Source organism: Crocuta crocuta, unplaced genomic scaffold (genome assembly GCF_008692635.1).
Source record: "Crocuta crocuta isolate KB4526 unplaced genomic scaffold, BGI_CrCroc_1.0 scaffold466, whole genome shotgun sequence".
Classification (NCBI taxonomy): Eukaryota; Metazoa; Chordata; class Mammalia; order Carnivora; family Hyaenidae; genus Crocuta; species Crocuta crocuta.
The window spans coordinates 3,556,764-3,577,541 of NW_027529672.1; the positions used below are offsets into that span (position 1 = coordinate 3,556,764).

General features: G+C 45.8%; 1 protein-coding gene across 1 annotated transcript in view; it reads left to right on the forward strand.

Moving 5' to 3' along the window:
• The window catches only part of DOCK1 (dedicator of cytokinesis 1), a 462,145-nt gene that overhangs the window by 67,984 nt on the left and 373,383 nt on the right, over positions 1–20,778 (forward strand). The window contains exons 22-23 of the mRNA XM_077762917.1: positions 2,209–2,343; positions 11,314–11,422. Coding sequence (XP_077619043.1) covers positions 2,209–2,343; positions 11,314–11,422 — 244 coding nt within the window. The remainder of the gene's footprint in view (positions 1–2,208; positions 2,344–11,313; positions 11,423–20,778) is intronic.

A 20,778-nucleotide genomic window follows, 5' to 3' on the forward strand; every position in this document is an offset into this window, starting at 1 on the left:
GTTCTAGCCAAATCATGGAAAGTTGTCCCTGCGTTAATGGTCTCTGGGCCAGGGGAAATTCTGGCCCTGAGGATCCTCACGGAGGCCCTCCCAGCCGCTGCCCTCAAGAAGCCTGGGAAGGCAGATGGAGATTAGACTGTCTCCCAGATAGTTTCTTTTCCTCTTTCCTTTGGTAACGTGGAGCTCTCCAGCCCTTCTCCATAAAGAACTCCAAGAGAAGAAATGAAAGGTGACTGCACCATAGGCAGTACCTCTCGGTGCCCCGTCTCCGCTGCGTGCGTACTCCGGGTGTGGGAGCCCCCTCCGAGTCACCGGTGAGGCCGATGGTGCAGGCGATAAGGGAGCACGGTTCCTCCAGAAAGCTAGCAGGACAGGCTTCTTTGTCTCCACAGAGCTACTTTTCCCGGGGCTGGTCCAGGTCTTGCTGCTGCTTAACTGATGCTCCGTCGGGTCTGCCCCTCTCAGCTAGTACCAAGGGGGCTTGATCTTTCTGCCATTACAGGTGGCCACGCTCATGTAGATGTGGGTCTTTTGACTTCCTTCCTCATTTATTTTCCGGTTCTGGGTCATTCTCTTTGCACATCGCTCCTTCTTTTTATTTATTTATTTATTCATTTATTCATTTTTGATTAATCTGTTGAGAGAATCCCCAAAATGTGTTCTATGGAATTGCTGTTTCTTGGGATATCGATGGGTTTAATAAGAAAAGGTTATCTGGCCAATAAGCTTGAGAAAGTAAGTTAAATCAGGTGAAATGGGTTTTATGGCAGGACTTTAGATGTCCCCCTGTGCCTTGAGGACCACTGGAAGATGTGTGTGGTCCCTCCCAGCACGGGAGCCAGCGGAGCCACTGGGGAGAGGACTTCCCAGATTCTAACCAACGCCTTGCGCAGAAGCTCCTCTCGTACTGTCGAATGTCTTTCTAGGGTTCTGCAACATGAGCCTTAGAAATGACTTCACTTCCACTTGGTCACCCAGAAAGCATTCTTTTCCTTCCTTAAATGTTTTGAGAGAGAGAGAGAGAGAGAGAGAGAGAGAGAGCATGCGCACGTGTGCACGCATGCGCAAGAGTGGGGGAGGGGCAGAGAGAGAGGGAGAGAGAGGAGGTGAATATGGCTCTGTGCTGACAGCAGGGAGCCTGACACGGGGCTCGAACCCACAAACCATGAGATCATGATCTGAGCTGAAATTGGCCCCTTCACCGACTGAGCCACCCGGGCGCCCCTTCAAAGCTTTTTACTGGGGTTTATCAGGACACGTCATCCTTAATGCAAGTTCCAGTTGCTCTTATGGGAATCTTATAATAATCTCGACTAATAGACTGGGTGATTATGGGCTCACGACTTAACTGGAAATGGTGGCAGTGCCCCACCAGGTTATTTTTATGAGCATAATGAATATTTAAAAAGCTACAGTGAATTCTTGTTGACATGAAAAGTTGGGGGCTCAGAGAAGTTTGGTTCATGGTTGTTGTACAGGCTGCACACTTGTGGCTACTGTTTGGAGAATTATACTGCGGCCCAACACACCAAAACCAGAAACCACACTGAAGTTAAGTTAGCTGTTCTTTTATGATTTAGAAGCATTGCTTGAGGGTCTGCCTTCTGATCCATGAACAGTGATTATTAGTTTATGGGCCAGTAGTAGTAGAAAATGTAGAAGTTTGGGCAGAGTTAAAAATTCAACTTTGCCCCAACTGCCTCTATCATTTGAAAATAATGCATGTTCCATGTTAAAAATAAGAAACATTATAAAAAGCATTATGAAAATATATATGGCTATGAAGAAAACCCCTTTAATTTTCTTTAGCATTGGGAAAGCTAGTTTATCCGTCTAAGCCTGGCCTTTTTCACTTGTAAGTTAGGGGTAATATACCTGCTATTATACACAATTATTATATTATACCCTAAAATAATACTTGCCTTATTGGGCTATTTTGAGGATTAAGTTATATAATACATTCAAATGCTTAGAAAAACCTCTAAAACTTAGAAAAACAGGCCAGTTGTATGTTCAGATCTCGCTCCTCTGAGTGTTATTTTATGGCTCACTTTTAATCTGTTTTGAATACATTTTATACATAGGCATCTATGGGTAAGTGTGAACCAAAATAAGAATCGCCCCCTTGTGTATTCCTGTCCCAGTTAGGAACTGAGATGTTGTAATTTTCTGAACTCCTCAATTAATTTGTGATCCTGTTACGAATAGGAAGCTGACAAAAGTTTTAAGGAACTATGTAGACAATGCGGAGAAGCCGGGGATAAATGACCAGCTGTACAAAGCTATGAAGGCTTTGGAGTACATCTTCAAGTTCATCGTGCGCTCCCGGATCCTGTTCAACCAGTAAGTGTCACCCATGTTGGCCCTCCTAGGGAATTTCAGGAGGTCTTTTACTTCCTTTCTTCCCTTTCTCTGTTCTCCTCTCTCTTTTCCACCTTCTTTCCTGTTCTCGCTCCTTTTTCTTCCCTTTCTTTGCTTTCTAGCATGACAGAGCAGTGATAGATAGCCGTACAGTGTTGGGGTCGCCCACTCTTAGGGTAACTGCTCCCCGCGCCGTGAAATGCAAGCACAAGGTTGAGCAGCAGCCCCTATTCCGAAGTCCAAAATGTGCGCATGTGAGTAAAATACTGACCACTGATGTATTCCGAATTCATCAGAGGTAGTGCAGGGTGTGCACCGAGGGCTCTCAAGCTCGTGTCGGTGCGTCTCCCGATAGAAGAAAGCCTCAAGAGAGCAAACAATTAAAAAAAAGCAACAACTTCAAAAGGCCCAAACCAAGTTAAATTGCCTCCCTTGGGAAGACTGTGGAGGTTCGTCTCTTTCTTTCCTTCAACCAGAATAATATTTTGCTTCTGGAGAGAGAGTCTCACGTGTGGAATTACCAGGTGAATGGACATTCTGGTATCGAGCTCGGTGACCTGTTCTCATACTGTGTGGACGAATGTGTGCATTGTTTTTGAACCTTAGAGTGGATTGGGGTGTTGATGACTTCCTTTTTTCATCGAGAACCGTAATATTTTCCCAGGTGTCTGTGGTTAAGAGCTGTGCTAAAGCCAGAGCTTCCCAATTAGCTCGTGATACGTAACTGTAGGAATGGAGAGATGTGCGAAAGGGGTAGGTTGAGTGTTGAGTGTTGAAGTGGACTCTGTGCTTGTTTCTTTGGGAGGATGGTTGCTTTGGGTGATCTACTATGAGCGATGTTGTTGCTGTTGATTATTCAAGGTTGATTCAAGGTTCTTGTGAGTTCTGCACATACACATGGAGCTTCACAAACTCCCATCCTTCTGTTTAGAGAACACACATCACCTTAAAAAAATGTCTTTAATATTTACTTATATGAGAGAGACAGAGAGAGAGAGAGAAAGAGAAATAAGAAGAGAATGCTTAAGTGGGGGGAGGGGCAGAAGGAGACAGAGGAGCAATCGGAAGCAGGCTCCAGGCTCTGAGCTGTCAGCACAGAGCCCGATGGTGGGCTCAAACCCATGAGCTATGAAATCATGACCTGAGCTGAAGTTGGATGCTTAACCAATTGAGCCACCCAGGCACCCCATCTTTTAAAAGCACAGTGCTCTGTGAACATGTGAGTGAAAACTGGGAATTGGACCATTGTAGACCCAAAGTAGTCCCTCCAATTCCTCTTTCTTTTATCCTTGTTGACCTGAGGTAGGCTTCTTCACAAGGGCCCAGGAGAAAGGGAAGGTATTCAAAATACAATCTTGTGCACACCATGGTGCGAATAAAACCAGAGGAGCAAGTTACTGACTATTCATAGACCTGGAAACATGATACACAGGGTGGGACCCACTATTGATTAGAGTGGTGATCGGTGGTTAACAGCACCTGTGTTTTGGTTGAGGATTATTGTGCTCATGTTCTCTCTGGAGTTAATGTGATGTAGACAGTTTCTACACTGCCATTTGAATGTATGAAGACACACAGTTTGAGGCCATCAGGCTGTCATCCTCAGCTAAGGTGGTAATTATAGGTAGGTATGAATCTCGCTGTAGACTGAGCTTTCTTTTAAGGTTCAAAGCCATTGATGATTTTCCCACTGTCAGCTGTGAAAGGTGACCAAGTAAAGTAGGTTTTGTTTCCCTGCATTTTGTTTTATTTTATTTTCCAATAAAATTAATTCTATGAAATTGAACTTCTTGGCCCCCTCTCTCTTGCTTTTGTATTTTTCCCCACTAAGTTTAAATCATTAATTACCCTAAACCAGAACCTGCACTGAGGTGAGAGCATGAACTTGAAAGAACAGAATAGTCAAGTGATATGTATAGATTTTGTCATGTTTTATTTGAAAGGATTTTAATCGTGTACCATTTGTAATCAATATGACACTGAGTCAGGGGTTTGATGATGCCCATGTCCTTCCCAAACACACTGCTGACTTTCCTTCTCGTTCAGAGATTAGGAAGCAAGAGAAACATGCATTGGTAACCAGCGTGTTTCTGCTAGTGTAGTAAGTGCTATAGTCTTGTACAAAATAATGCAGCTAGAAAAGATTGGGGTCGCCCAAGTGGACCAGTGGCAGAGTTGTTTCTTTCTCTTAACCTCTTTCAATCTCCAAAAACAAATGGCATGGTATCTTACAACCATGGTCCATCAGTGTTGAATTTGATCAGTCTTCTAGAGGTTGGAAATAGGATTGGCCTTGTGTTACAGGAAAGCCGAGCTGAACGGGCTCTCACCAGATGAGCTTCACTTCTCCCCAGCCCCGTACACAACACGAAGCCCAGAGCACGATTCCGGAACTCGTGCACTTGTTCCCTGGTTTCCCCGTGTCCTTGGCTCCTTTCGCCTTTCTGCTCTACCATCCTTAGAGTCTGTCTCTTTGTCTTATGGTCCTGAGGTGGCCCCTGCCTCTCCTGGCATCAGAACTGCATTCCAAGCAGCAGAGAGGGGGAAGGTGTGGGGTAAACAGCCTCCTAATTCATCTTCTTTTTAAAGAACTTTCCCCAATCCCCACAAAGGGTCATGTGCTTTCATCCGAGTGGCCAGAACCATGTCACATGACCATCCTGAATGCAAGGGAGGTTGGAAAAGATTTTTTTTTTAAGTTTATTTATTTATTTTGAGGACAGGGTGAAGGGCAGAGAGAGAGGGAGAGAGAATCCTAAGCAGGCTCCATGCCTGTAGTACGGAGCCCGATGTGGGGATCCGACTCATGAACTGTGAGATCATGACCTGAGCCGAAACCAAGAGTCAGACACTTAACCATTTGAGCCACCCAGGTGCCCCTGGAAAAGTATTTTCAATGGAGTTATTGATGCTTTCAACAAAATCAGAGTTGTTTTAGTACAGGAGTAAGGGAGAAATATATATCGGATACATAATTAACATTTTCTTCCTCATGCTTTTAACCTGAATTTCTGTTGCCTAATGGCTCAGAACGCCCCTAACTTACTCTGAGTTACTAAGTCCTACTTAATTAGGCCCCTGAGAGCTGTTCTCCCTCTTAGTTTGGAGGTCAGTCTCAGAGACTCCTGTCACTAGTATCTCCTTGGCTTTAAATCACCGGAGCCTCACGTGACCCACAGATGTGCTTCCGACTTCCCGTGCTGTGTAGAAGTGCAGCGAAACACCCAGCAGATCCTTGCCTGTGATCCGAGGAAGTGTTTTATGTTCGATGTCCTTAGGAATGCCTTTGTTTTGGCGCTTGGCACCACGGTATTGCCACTGACCGTGATCCTGCTGCCCACCTTTGTCCCGGAGGGGTCCGAGCAGGGGCCGGGCCTGATCCCAAGAGGAGTTTCTTTGCTGGGATGACTTGTTTGTCAAGAGCCGAGACTGTCCAGGACAAAAGAGCAAAGGGGTCATAAGGCGAGCAGCAGCAGTTGCCAAAAGGCCGTGAGACTTTCTAAGGCTTCCAGGCCCTTGTCCGGGCATTCCGGACCTCATCCGAAGACTGTGGCCAACGTGGAGGTTTTGATGGCGAGGTCCTTCCCTCCTGCCCTCCCTCCTCTGTCCCTTCCTTCTCCCTCCCGCAAGTGCTTAACGGGCTTCGGAGCCCTGACTGTACCTCAGACTTTAATACTTTATTGACCTTATTTTTTTCCGAATTGCTTCCTAAATGTGTGTCTTGGCTGCCTTCTGTGATTCCTGAGGGCAGAGAGGAACATATGTTCCTTTCAAAACTTAGAACACAGTTGTGGCCACATTATGTAGAGAAGATAATATTTCTTAAATTTAAATCTGAAGTCTAAAACTGCTGAGAACTCAGATTCTGTGGGAAGGAACAAAGTCATGGTCTTCACATCGGGGCCCGTGGGACTACAGACCTGAGTAGGGTCTCATTCTCCTCATCCCCACCCCATTATCCTACCATACATTTCAGCAGCTCTTAATATTCCTGCTTTGCACAGGCTGTTCAAAGAGAAAGCAGTGCTGTGTCCTACACAGATATCGGGAGCATTTGCTCTGTAACGAGTTTTGAGCAGCTCTCTTGTGTGGTGTTTTCAGAGCTGGGGGAGCAAGCAAACAAGGGTTCCCATTTTCTTACCTGCACCACATTTGTTACCTTGGGAGAAAGACAATTGTGCTCACAGCTGGAGGTGACAAGAGTGTTTTTCTCTTTGCAGTTGGAACAAACGTTAGAGGTCCTTTATTTTTCTTCTTCTTTCAAAATGGTCTGCTGTGTTTGCAGGTAATGCAGTACATTTGTAAAATTCCCGGATAATTGATAGTCATTATTCTTCCAAAGAACAAAGAGGGGAAACTTTGGAGAGGAAGATACAGAAGCTTATCCCACTTTCTTTCTCACTCTGCAAATCCATACCTTCTGTTTTGTTTAGAAAGCTCATTTTGTTTTGAAGTGAGAACAGCAATTTTAAAACTGGCCCAGAGACATTTGGTTCAGAACCCACAGAAAGATTCCTGACAGCCAGGGGCACTTTTCTGCGGGTTTTTGTTTGTCTGTGTTTTCTATGTGGGTGGATCACATTAACTAGAAAGCCGGAAAACAGACACATCCTGCATCAGATCTTCTGAAGCAAATTACTAAAGCTAGTTATTGCTGTGTTCCCCTTCTGTCTTTCCAGTGCTTTGTGGAGGGTCTGCCTGTCATCTGGTATTAGCTTTGTGAATAATTAGTTATTGATCATGAATAAGTTGTTGCAGATCTGTCATTCTGCTTTCATTTCCTGGGTCACAAAAATAGAAGGTAGTTAATAGACAACAATTTTGTCATTCTTTGATAATGAATACTTACAATATATAGATAGAGCAAGGAATGACAACTAGGTCTTACTCCTCTATTTATCTACTGATATCCCTCTGAGTTCTTTCCTCTCACCCTTTCCTCCACCTCAAGGTGGGTCAAACAAGTGACTCTTCTTGGTTTATTTGATAAAACGCAGAGGTGAGACTCTAGAGGCCTCCATTTCACTACAGAAAGATGCATCAGCGGGATTGCTGTAAAATAGTAACCATGTCTATGTTTTAAAGATGTTGGTTGGCAGCAGAGAAACAAATAATTAAATTTTCATCTGAGGGATTCATGGTAGAATTTTAAATATAATAAAGACTCATAACTTACAGATTTTGAAGCTGTGTTATTGGGGGCATACCGATTTACAATTATGATCTCTCTCTTGTGGATTTACAGGCACAACTTGCTTTATTGCTCTTTGCTTTGCTCTTTTACTGTGGCTTTTATAAGTCAGAGGTTTCCAGCAAACCTGTGTTAAGCAGGTGCCGTTGGTGCCATTTTTCTAAAAGCATTTGCTCACTTCATATCTCTGTGTCACATTTTGTTAATTCTTGCTGTATTTCAAACTTTTTCATTATTATTGTGTTTGTTATGGTGTTATAAATGGCTGAAACCCCAGATGATCATTAACTTTTTTAACAATATTTTTTAAATTAAGGTATGCACATTTATTTAAGGTACAATGCTGTCTCACATTTAATAGACTGCATTACAGTGTAAATGTATTTTTCATATGCACTGGGAAACCAAAAACTTATTTAGACTCCCTTTATTTTATTTTAATGTGGTGGTCTGGAAACTAAGCCTGTAGTTTTTTTTTTAAATAGTTTATTGTCCAATTAGTTTCCACACAACACTCAGTGCTCATCCCCACAAGTGCCCTCCTCCATGCCCATCCCTCCTCCCCCCCCACATCCATCAGTCCTCAGTTTTTGTCAGCATTCAAGAGTCTCTCATGGTTTGCCTCTCTCCCTTTCCCCCACCATTTCCCCCCTCCTTCTCCCCCTTGTTCCTCCGTCAAGTTCCTCCTAATTCTTCTATACGTGCAAACATATGATATTTGTCCTTCTCTACCTGACTTATTTCGCTCAGCATAACACCCTCAAGGTCCATCCATGTTGCTACACATGTAAGCCTGTAGTTTTTGAAGTGTGCCTGTATCCCTTAATAGATATGAAAACATTCCCTGTATCTTTTGGTTAATATTTGCATGGATTATCTATCCCTGCCTCCCCCTAATTTTTACTTTTTTTTTCTTTTAACCTCTCTGTGTCCTTATATTTAAGATCTGTGTCTTACACACATCACATAGCTGTATGTTTATTTCATACAGTCTGAAAATCCTTTTAACTGAGTAGGTAGTTTATTTACATATGTTGTAATTGAGTAATATATTAGGTTTATACCTACTGTTTTTCTGTTAATTTTTTCTTTTACCCATTTGTTTTATTATTATTACTATCTTTTTAAGTTTATTTATTTATTTTGTGAGAGAGAGTGAGTGGGGGAGGGGCAGAGAGAGAGGGAGACAGAGAATCCCAAGCAGGCTCTGCACTGACAACATGGAGCCCGATGTGGGGCTTGAACTCATGAAACCATGAGATCATGACTGGAGGTGAAACCAAGAGTCAGTCGCTTAACCGACTGAGCCACTAGGCACCCCTTTTTTACTCAACTGTATTATGTTCTTCCGTTACATATATATTAGACCTTTTTATTATATCCGACAGTCTCCAATATGCTTTTCTCTATTTTCTGTCTCTGTGGTTATTTATTTTCATGTTGAGTGTCTTCCATTTCATTAATTCTGCCTTTTACTCTGTCTAATCTCAATTTAACCCATATAATGAATTCTTAATTTTGGGTATTATATTTTTTACTTTTAAAGCTTTCATTTAATTCTTTGCTACAAATTTATTTCTCCACTAAAATTTCCCATCTTCTGTTTTATCCATCTCTCTATTTTTCATATTTCCATCTTTTTATTTTCTTTTTTCTGTTTTAAAATATGATAATTATATTGACATTTTTGCTAGCTAACTGCATTTTTAGGTTTATTTATTTATTTTGAGAGAGAGAGAGAGAAAGAGAAAGAGAGAGAGAGAATCTCAAACAGGCTCTGTGCTGTGGCATGTACAGCCTGACGTGGGGCTCAGTCTCATGAACCATGAGATCGTGACCTGAGCTGAAATCAAAAGTTGGACGGATCAAAAGTTGATCAACTGAGTCATCCAAGTGTCCTGCTAATTGCAATATCTTGACCACCTGTGGTTCTGTTTCTATTATCTTCATCCTTTTTTTGTTTTTGTTTTTGATTTGACCATGTGGTCTGTTCTTATGCTGTGTTTAGTTTTATTGTACTTTATTTTTTTATTTTTTTAAATTATTTATTTATTTTTTTAATTTCTAGGAGAGAGAGAGAGAGAGAGAGAGAGAGAGACAGCGTGAGCAGGGGAGGGACAGAGAGAGAGGGAGTCACAGACTGAAACAGGCTCCAGGCTCCGAGCTGGCAGTCAGCACAGAGCCCGACACGGGGCTCGAACCCACGAACCGTGAGATTGTGACCTGAGCGAAAGTCGGACGCTTACCGACTAAGCCACCCAGGCGCCCCAGTTATGTTTTATTTTAATGTAGCTCAGGATAATGAGCTCTTCTTCCAGAGATGACGCATCCTTTCCCTTTGTAGGCAGAGACAGTGGGAATGACCTTGCACTCTACACTTGCTGTACTGGGTCAAGGCTGTGTGTAGCCTTGGTAAATCCTCCCTCGCCATTTGGTCTCCATTTGCTTCTAGTTGCTTGTGGTTCTCCAGAGTTTTCAGCTGAGAGTCTGTTGGGTCATCTGGGACCTGCCCCCTAGCACTTTCTAATTCATTATCATTCATTGTCTTTGGAGACTAGTAAAAACTCCAGTCTACAGAGGTTTTCATTGTGATTTTTAGTCTTCTACCCCATGCAGCTTTAGGAATTGGCAGATGTCCTGAGGACCAGAATGACTACATGCTTGAAGCCTCTCCAAGTGTTTGTACTACTCTCTAAAGCGTTGCTGTGTTGTTTGGTGTTATCCGCAAGTAGAAGTTCGTGACTTGATACTTTTGTTTGCTGTACACCGTTTAAACAAACTCCTGTTGAATAAAATCCTCTACAGAACAGATACACCAGGTTGCAGTTTCTGATTTTAGACAGAATTTGTTGCTTTACAGTGGAACTCATTTAAATATAAGATTACCTCTAGGGTAATTAATTATCACTTAGTTTACAAAATTTCCCATTGTACTCAAGTTTTCAGGTATGGCATACTTTTAATTAGGCAGAAAACTAGTCTACGTTAAGAAAACATCTGCATGGTAACATTTTAAAATGCAAATGTATTGCTTTTTAGTAACACAGCAGTTTGAAGTCGCTGCTAATAAATGATTTATAGATGAAGCTTATAATAATTAGCAACATAGATTTGCATACATGTAGCCAATGTACATTGTCTTTATTATCCATTTATTGAATATACTCCACCTCTTGAACATTTTCCCATTACCACCAATTCTGTGGTGAATGAATTTGTGCAGTGCCATCACTCTGAAATAAAGTCATTTTGAATTTACTATCATAGTACCGTTTTCAAATGGTTACGAGATCGTGTTAAATTCAGGAAATTAAATTTACGTTAATTATGACTTTGTGGGTTTATAAAACACTGGCAGGAAATACACCAAAATGTTACTGGTATCCTCTCTGTGGGGTGGGATTAAAGCTGAATTTCTCTGTTCCTCCTTCCTCTATTCCTTCCTCTCTCTGTCTGCCTCCCTCCTTGTCTATACGTTTCTGTGTTTTTCGGATTTAGAAGATGTACTATGTGACACTGACAAAGCAGTAAATGGTATGGTTGAAAACCAGCTTGGTCAGTGTGAAGACGTCTCTCCCTAGCTGGGTGGTGCAGACAAACCCCATTTCAGAACTGCCTCCCGTGGCCCGTGGGTGTGGGGGACGCTCCCCATGCCCTCCCTGGCCACTCAGGCAGCACCCGTCCAGGCTCTTGGTGCGGGAGCAGCAGGTGGTGAGGCCCCGTCTGCCAGGCCCCCCAGGTGTGCGTGTGCTCCTTTGCAGACTCTATGAAGACAAAGGAGAGGCCGACTTCATGGAGTCGCTGCTACAGCTCTTCCGCTCCATCAGCGACATGATGAGCAGCGTGTCGGACCAGACCGTCCGGGTAAAGGTAGGCCCTTGTGTGCAGAAGGACGGGCCACCCTCAGGCCACCCTACAGGGCTCCCTGGGCAGGGTGAGAGACGCAGGGCCTGTCTCGCAAAGCATGAGCTGGAGAAACAGCCCAGGGGTGGCATCTGCATTGAGCATGGTCCTGCCCCCCGGGCGTTGGTATTTTTCTTCCTTCTTCTTCCGGGGCTCTTCCGTACTGTCCTGGCTGGCTCCCTGCCCCTCAGCAAGGAGATGTTCTGAATTTCCTCTATGGAAATATTCGGACTTTGAGAATGATGTTTGCACGTCACTGGTCAGGATATCTGGGGGGGGGAGGTGGGGGGCTGAGGCTGTAGGTGTCCCAGGCACCCATGGGACCTCCAGCTGTGCTGTAGGAAGGGGGGGGACATCTTCATCCTGCAGTGTGTTATTTGCTGGCACAGAAGAGCGAGGAATCCCGGGGTCCCAGGGTCCTGTGATCCTCACCGCCTTCAATTACTTGTTCTCGCCCTGTTGCCCCTTGGATGAAAGATGCCTTCACCTCTGGTCTGCAGGACGCTTCCGGTGTGGAGGTGCCGGGAGGGGGGTCACGGGTAGGGTCCTCAGAGGAGCCCCTGGGCCACACGCTCTTGGGTTTCCCTGTTCTGGCAGTTTCCACGGGGCTGACTTACTGTAGAAGGCGGTATGGTTTGCAGATCTCTGCCCAGGCTGCTTCCTTCAGAGAACAAGAATCTTCCGGATTAACTCATGGTTTAGAAAGTGACTTCCCAACTTTGAAGTTTGCCACTAGGTCTGGAACAAAGGCAAATGTGCGTCAGATGTGTCTCCCCGGTGCTGTGACCACGGGAACTGGCGTAACTAGACGTGCATGGAGCCCTAGGGGCTTTGTGGTCTCAGCTGGTGCGGCTCTCTGGCCGCGCTCTTGGAATCTTAGTGTCATTTCTTGATGTTTATGTGAATTTGGTGTAAAAGGACTATAGCAATCTATAGAGAGAGCGATGTGGTGCATGTGGTGCGTATATTGACGTTCTCGGTGAACTATTTAGGCAACTTGATCTTGCCTCAAACTTCTTTATTGTTCCAGAGTTAAAATTAGCCGTGTGTGCAGTGCATTTACTACTACCTCCTGGCATTTCAGACAAACAGGTGCGGCTGGCATAAGAATAGATAAAAATTACAGGAAGTTTGAGCCCAGAAGTAATTTTAGATTTCTAAATATACTCTTACATTATTAAATTTGATTTGGCTCGACTTTTGTCTACCCGCCTCCCTCCATGTCAAGTTATTTGGTGACGGGAGCCTTGTAAGACCTTCCTGCGGTGGATGTTTTATTGTAAGACAGGAGGGAAGTTCATGATGTTCATAGATGGGGGCCGACTTTACATCAGCCAGACCGGTGACTGAGCTTTGTCTCAAACCTCGCCTCCCTCGCTGCTAATTTTGTACTTGGTGTTTTTGCACCTTGATGCTCTGCATGTGAGATTTAAAGACTTCCATCCCAGGACCCTGGGTTTTGCATTGCTCTGGCTCTTTAGGTTTTGCTCTGTGAACATGGAAGTACAATCGTGAACCACCTGCTACAGAGAGGATATGAAGAAGACTGTGGCATTTCGTAGGGGGTACATGTGGCTTCCCAAAGGGTGGCCCTTTGTGGCCGTTTGGATTTTTAAGATGATCTGTGTGTCCTCATCGATGACTGGCATCATGTAGGGTGAGCTGATGGGATTGGGGGGTGGGGGGGCGGCTGCTCCGTCACAGCTGCTGCCCACATCCACCTTGCAGATTAGAGTCAGCCCCGGCATTTGTGCCTCAGGGAAGAAAGAGTCAAGAAGGGTTTGGGGAGGGGCGCCTGGGTGGCTCAGTCTATTAAGCGTCCGACTCAGGTCACGATCTCGCGGTTCTTTTTTTTTTTTTTAATTTCTAGGAGAGAGAGAGACAGCGTGAGCAGGGGAGGGTCAGAGAGAGAGGGAGTCACAGACTGAAACAGGCTCCAGGCTCTGAGCTGGCAGTCAGCACAGAGCCCAACGCGGGGCTCGAACCCACAAACCGCGAGATCATGACCTAAGCGAAAGTCGGACGCTTAACTGACTAAGCCACCCAGGTGCCCCACGATCTCGCGGTTCTTGAGTTCAAGCCCCGCGTCGGGCTCTATGCCGACAGCTTGGAGCCTGGCGCCTGCTTCCAATTCTGTTTCTCTCTCTCTCTTTCTGCCCCTCCCCTGCTTGTGCTCTGTCTGTTTCTGTCTCTCTCTCTCTTTCTCTTCCAAAAATAAATAAACATTAAAAAACATTAAAAAAAAGAAGAGTTTGAGGAAGTAATTAGATGCAGGATAAACATGGCATCAGACGTTGTTACCACGTCACCAGTTCTGGCGTCCATTTGCTACTGCAGCAGACTTCTTCCAGGGACGGCTCACATAAGCGCACACACAAATGCGAGGACACTTGGGTGTGTTCTGTGCAGCAGGAGAGGACGCTGCAGCCGACCTGTGGCCTGATCCTCATTCCCTTCTCTGCAGGCGGCCTCGGTTGCCCCCGCTTCGGGGCCTGCCCTGGGGCACGTGTTTCTGGAGACAGGCTCGCCTTTGTGCTGCTTTGCTGGCCTTCAGTTAATGCCCTGAACCTTAGGGCTGCTGCAAGATCCTTAAAAAAATTTTATTACGGTAATTGACATAAAAACGTGCCACCTTAACCAACTTATTTATTCATTTAGAGAGAGCACGGGTACGCGCACAAGTGGGGAAGGGAGGGGCAGAGAGAAAGGAAGAGGGAGAATCTCTTCTCTTTTGTTTTTAAGTTTATTTATTTATTTTGAGAAAGTGAGCGTGCAGGAGGGGCAGAGAGAGAGGGAGAGAGAAAGAATCCCAAGCAGGCTGTGCACTGTCAGCACAGAGCCGGACATGGGGCTCGAACTCACCAACTGTGAGTTCATGGCCTGAGCTGAAACCAAGAGTCAGAGGCTTAACCGGCCTTTCCCCAGGTGCCTTTCCCCAGGTTCCCCCTCCCCAGAATCTCAAGCAGACTCTGCACTGGGTGCAGATCCTGATATAGGGCTCAATCTCACAACCCTGAGATCATGACCTGAGCCAAAGTTAAGGATCAGATGCTTAACCAACTGGGCCACCCGGGTGCCCCCGATCTTAACCACCATTATTTGGTTCCTTGGCATTAAGTGCTTTCACGTGGTAGTGCATAGCCACCACCGTCCATCTCCAGAACTTTTTTCATCTCCCAAACAGGACCTCTGTCCCCATTAAAGAGTTACTCTCCGTTCTTTCCCTCCCCCAGCCCCTGGCACCCACCATCCTGTGTGGTCTCCAGAAATGTTTCCATGCAAGGTTCCTCATGTAAGTGGAATCACACAGCATTTGTCCCTCCGTGACCGGCTTCCGTCACCCGTGTAACGACTTCAGGGCCATCCTTGGTGTAGCCGCCGTCAGAATTTCCTTCCTTTTTGAGGCAGACTTCTATTCCATCATATGTGTATCCAGTTTTGTTTATTTATGCATCTACTGAGGGACACTTGGGTTGTTTACACCCTTGGACCATCGTGAATAATGCTCTGAACGTACGTTTACAGATAACTGTTCAAGTCCCTGCCTTCCCTTGTTCTGGGGTGTATATCAGATGTGGAAATGCTGGGTCATATGGTAATACTATGTTTAACCTTTTGAGGAATTACCATACGCTTTTCCATAGCAACTGTACCATTTTGCTAAACAAAATTATTTTTAAATTTCTTAGTGAATTTACCTTTAACAGCTATTTCTGGCAGCCTCTCAAGTATGAAGCTTGTCACCACCTCCCTGCCACCACCTCTGTGGAGCAAATGGCGCTAGTCTGTCTGCTCTGCTGAGAACCCTCTAGAATCTGCCTGGCATCACCTTTCCTTTCTCACTTGCTATCCTGCTCCCCAAAAGTAACCTACCTGTGCAGAGGTCTCCTCCACCCGCCCCTGCCCCTGGGGTTCTGATCAATCCCTTACCCTTCCTCTCAGCCTAGAATGTTCTGTGTGGCTATCGGGTTGCCGCTTTCACTCTGTCTATAATCATGGCCAGACATTCTCAACTGTCAGCGTGTGCTTATGGGATCCTCGACTGCCGTCATGCTTCCCTCTGGTCCCACTGCCAGCGCCCTCGGGTTCTGTTCGCTGCAGAGAGATCAGATTGTGGTGATCTGTGGTCGTGGTGATCACGCACTGTGTGATCGTGGTCCTCTCCCCCGAGTGTGACCCAGTGGCACTCAGATGTGGCCTCTCCAGAGCCTGACGCGGCCATTCTCTTCAACTGCCTGGTCTTCCCTTTTGCTCACCTGGGCTGTGATAGCACAGATCAGTGTTCACTCATGTGCTCAGTTTTTCTTGATGAATCTGCGCAGAAAGTTTCTTAACTCCCTACCCCCTCAGTGCTGTTGCACCTGCCCTTTCTTGTTTCCTGACTGTATTTCAGTGTTTTTTACTAAAACTCACATCTGGTGAGAGCCTTGTTTTTCTTGGAAAGCCATGTTTCCCCGCTGCCCTGGGGAAATGGGTCAGATTCCAGTTTCTGCCATTCAGAAATGTTCATAGCCAGCCTCACCAGCTCTCCTACCTTTACTTCTTTGAGACACGAGTAGGGTGCGTCCCCTAGAGAACACCAAACATCTGGATGCTGGGAACCCTCCCCGAACTAATCCCAGGGGTTGGTGGAATCTTGAGCTCCACGTGCTAGAATAACAACAGCTGATATTCATCAATCACTTTCTGTTCTAAGTGCTTTACATGTACCCTCTTATTTGATCTCTACGGTAATACTGTTAAATGGGTACCATCCTTGATGTCAGATTTCAGAGGTATTAGCTCACTTACTCGAGGCCACATGGCCGGCGTGAGGCAGAGTGATGACTTAAGCCTGGCTTGCCTGGTTCCCAGGGCCACACTTTTCTGTTCAGCTCCCCGGGAGGACACTGCTAAGCGCCAGCCATCCGATGGTTTTCAGAAACAGGGCCCGTACCTGCCGACCACAGCAGTGAACAGCAGCTCTGTGCCTGAGGCTTTGGGGCTGTAAAGGCATAAACAGCATTTCTGGTGGATCTTTCCATCCAAGTGGACGTATTCTATGGTCACTCGTAAAGCAATTAAAAATACTTTGACCGTGTGCCCCCAAACTGGGTGTGTTTGCAGCGGGGGGATGGGAGTTTGATGGGGCAGGTCACCGAGGCTTCTTGGAGGACCCAATCTCGGTCCTGGGCCCTCTTTGTTGGCAGCGGGTGGTTCTCTTTCTTGACCCCCCCTGGGTTGCCGTGTCGGACTTGGGGCGGTCGGGGCTTTAGAGTTAGAGTGAGCGCAGAAATTGTTGCTTTCTCTGAATTCCAAAAATATTACTAACATATTAGCTCTGTGGGATGTCCCAGGAAAGACTATCCTGCCTCCTCACCATAGTCTGCTCATGTGTCTGGGGCTGCGAATTCCAGAACTTTCTGTGAAGGGAAACTTTGACTGTGATCCACAGTAAGAAAGAGATTTTTGGGGTATGTGTGTATGAAGCTGAAAAATGTTTCATGAAAAGGTTCTTATCTTTATCCTGTGTGATACCCTCTGGCATTTTCTATTCTAGTCTAGTATCCTTTAGTGTGTTCTGAATTAATGTATTTCACTAAGAAATCCCACAAATACACAAAAGCCAAATTGCTCATGGACAAGCACCCAATTCTTTTCCTGAACAGCTCACGCGTCTCACCCCATATTTGAAAAATACTGCTTCTCACTGTTCTGTAGATTTCTTCTGCTGTTTCTTCTGTTTGTGTAGCAGGAGAATATGATTCATTTTCTGTGTGTCTCCCGTCGGCTCATAAAGCTGGAGGTCCCTGAGGCTCAGCGGCTCTGCCTCACGGGGTGTGGTTGGACGTGGGCGAAGAGTAATTGAATTCGAGGCCCCCAAGCTCAGGTTGGCTCACAGATGTGGGGGACTTTGTCTTCCTTCCCGGGGCTGCCTCTGGCTGCAGGCTTCCTTCTAACCATTCACAGCATCGTTTCTGTCTGGCCGCCTCCGGAAGGGACTGTGTTGGGAATAAGTTGAACGGTGATAGCGGTAAATGCCGTTTGGGGTGAGTTTTGTCCTCAGAGAAGCTCTGTCTCATGTCCTTAAAAACCATATCCTGACCTGAAATGAGAAGCACTCGCTTGCTGTATGGTTTATCGAAAATTCTTCCTTCTCAGAAGATTTTGTCACTCTTTATCCATTTCTTTATTTTTGATGTTTGTATATTTATTTTGAGAAATAGAGAGAGAGAGAGAGAGAGAGAGAGAGAGAGAGAGAATCTCAAGCAGGCTCCATACTGTCAGCACAGAGCCCGACATGGGGCTCGATTTCACAGACTGCAAGATCATGACCTGAGCCAAAATCAAGAGCTGGATGCTTAACCGACTGAGCTGCCCAGGCACTCCACTTTTTGTCTGTTTCTAAGCTAGTATCTGGGGTCCACACTGCCTGTCACAAATTTGGAAATTTAGAAAAACGATCTCACTGTATTAGGGATGATAACAAATAAGGATCCGAGGGAGTAGGATTTCCTTGCGGACGAGGAGGTGAGGTTCACAGGTAACTCTTGACCTACCAGGGCCTCGTTTACAGACTGCAGCCCCGCCTCACGAACCCTCCTGTTCTGCGCTTCCTGTGCTGTGTTTGAGATTTTGTAGGGATGTGAGGTCTCACAGTTCTCTTAAACCAAGCAGGTGTTTATTGTGTCCTTGCCCTCAGTTTTAAATGTAATTGTGATCTTGTTAGAAAAGTGGAAAATGCCAAAACATTGATTAAGAAAAATAAGACTCATTTATCATTTTCCTCTCATAGATTAATTATGCTCTTCGTGTTTTTGTTTTTATAATGGCACACTTTTTCTCCCTGGCATCATCAGATATATATGAGGAAATGTGGTATATATGATCTGTATCTGCATGTGTATATACACATACTTTTACAACTTAAAAAATTTTTTTTTAATGTTTAAATGTTTCTGAGAGAGAGAGAAAGGAAGAGAGAAGAGAGAGAAAAGAAAGACAGAGTGTGAGCAGGGGAGGGGCAGAGAGAGACACACACAGAATCCCAAGTAGGCTCCAGGGTGTGAGCTGTCAGCACAGAGCCCAACATGGGGCTCGAACTTGTGAACCGCACGATCATGACCTGAGCAAAACTCGGACACCCAACCGACTGAGCCACCCAGTCTCCCCAACTTTTACAACTTTTATTTTTTCCATATATATTTCCCTATATCCTGTAGTGTTTTTCAAGAACATATTTCTTTTTTAAAAATATAATTGATTGTCAAATTGGCTCACATACAGCGTGTACAGTGTGCTCTTGACCTCATGGTTATGTCATAACCCATGGACCCAGTTTTCTGTGTTTGGCAACAAAGCTGGTTTCTAGCTTTTATCTCCTGTCTCGGTGGTGCAGGCAGCCTCTGGCTGGCGCTCTCGGTGCCGCAAAGCCCTGTCCCGCCTGCTTTGCTGGGGGGCAGCCAGATTTCCTGATGCTCCTGGGGCCTGTGAGGTCAGCCCCAGAGCAGTATGGATGCACCCCAGATTACGAGTCTGCGCGCCTCTGGTCCACGCGGTTGTGTTCAGTGTGGTTCCACCTTACTGTCCCCTGGTGGGACCCAGCCTGTCAAGCTGAGATGTGGCTGAAGAGCCATTCCATCCTCAGAAGCCACCTGCTTCCATGGCGTCTCCTGGTACGGGATTAGCAGCCGCGTTGGGCCAGGAGAGGAGAGCTGTGCCACCCTGTTCCTTTGACCCAGACGGTTCTGGGCTCCGAGGGGACCAGCCAGGGACGTGAGGGACCTGCGCGCAGTGTTCAAACATTGTAGCATCTGAGTCAGTAGACAAAGAAGAAACAGCAGAAATGAAACCACAGGAGGGTGAATAAAATATTTTGTGACTTGCTTCTAGTAAACCTTTAGCTCGAAGTGCTCCCGGTTTCCTCATCATCCTTCCTGGCCTGTGGCTTCCAGCTCCGCAGAGAGTCCCACAGTCTGGCGGAGGGATTGGAATGCATCAGACACCACGCTTTCCAGCTTCTACCAGACCGATAGTTTGGAGGGCGTTTGCCCAGCACTGGGTTTCTGGATCTCTCTTCTGGCCACAGTGCCTTTCAGGGGAGGCTCCACAGCCCTCCTGGCTGCTCCCGTAGGAGGAGTTGCTGCCCACACGCTCACGACATGATCTGAAGCTGCCTATCGGGATGCACTTGCTGCTTGACCTCCTCCCCACCCGCACTGGTGCCGCGCAGCCCACGGCGGCAGTAGCGGAAACGGAAGTCGTCGCTGTTGGCCATTCTCCAGCAAACAAACGTTTGTGTGGGTTTTCCACCAGTGACGGTGCCTGGGCGTATTTTTATCATTCCATCATAGATACCATTTGGTTTACTGCTTCTTCATCATTCCATCACAAGCAGCTTTCCGTATTAATGAGCAGGCATAACTGTAATTGTGATGGCCGTGTGCCCGTTGAGAATATGCCCCTGAATTGACGTGCGTTCATTGACTTAATCAAGTGATTTTTCATCCTATTAATTTTTTCCGTTGTTGAAATCTAGGAGTGTGCTTTTAGCATTTTAAGCCTGCAGTGAATGATTTCATTGATTCACTGGTGGCAGTTGTCCTTTCACAATTTGGTGGTCGGCTTCCTTTGTGCTGATTGTCCCTGTGTTTGTACCGGGGTCAGAGGACAAGGCTTTAATTTGGGATTGCAAGATTCCAGGTCTTCCCAGCCTGCCGTCTGTCATCATGCTCACCGAAGGAAAGCACTCCTTTGAATTTGTGGCTCCCGTGATTTCCTTCTCTCTGCCCCTAACTTTGGCCTTTAGGGGTCTCTCCTCTGAGCTCCCCTCCCACATCTCTGCCCTCTGACTCTGGTCCCCGTAGCTTCTACTGTGAGCAAGATGTCATCCAGTCCTCCTCCCTCCAACATGATTGGGTTTATTCAGTGTTCCTGTGAGCATGAGCAGGCCTCATAGACAGATTTATGGCTAGCACTTCACTCTTCATTTATTTGGTCATTCATTTTCATTATTTATTTGTTTATTCATTTATTTTAGAGAGAGAGAGAGCTTATGAGCAGGGGACACAGAGAGAGACAGTCTTTTTTTTTTTAATTTGTTTTTTTAATGTTTATTTATTTTTGACAGAGAGAGAGAGAGAGAGAGAGACAGAGTGTGAGTGGGCGAGGGGCAGAGAGAGAGGGAGACACAGAATCCAAAGCAGGCTCCAGGCTCTGAGCTGTCAGCACAGAGCCTGACATGGGGCTCAAACTCATGAACCACGAGATCATGAGCTGAGCTGAAGTCGGACGCTGAGCCACCCAGGCTCCCCCTAATTCTCTAATTTTAGATTATAATGAAT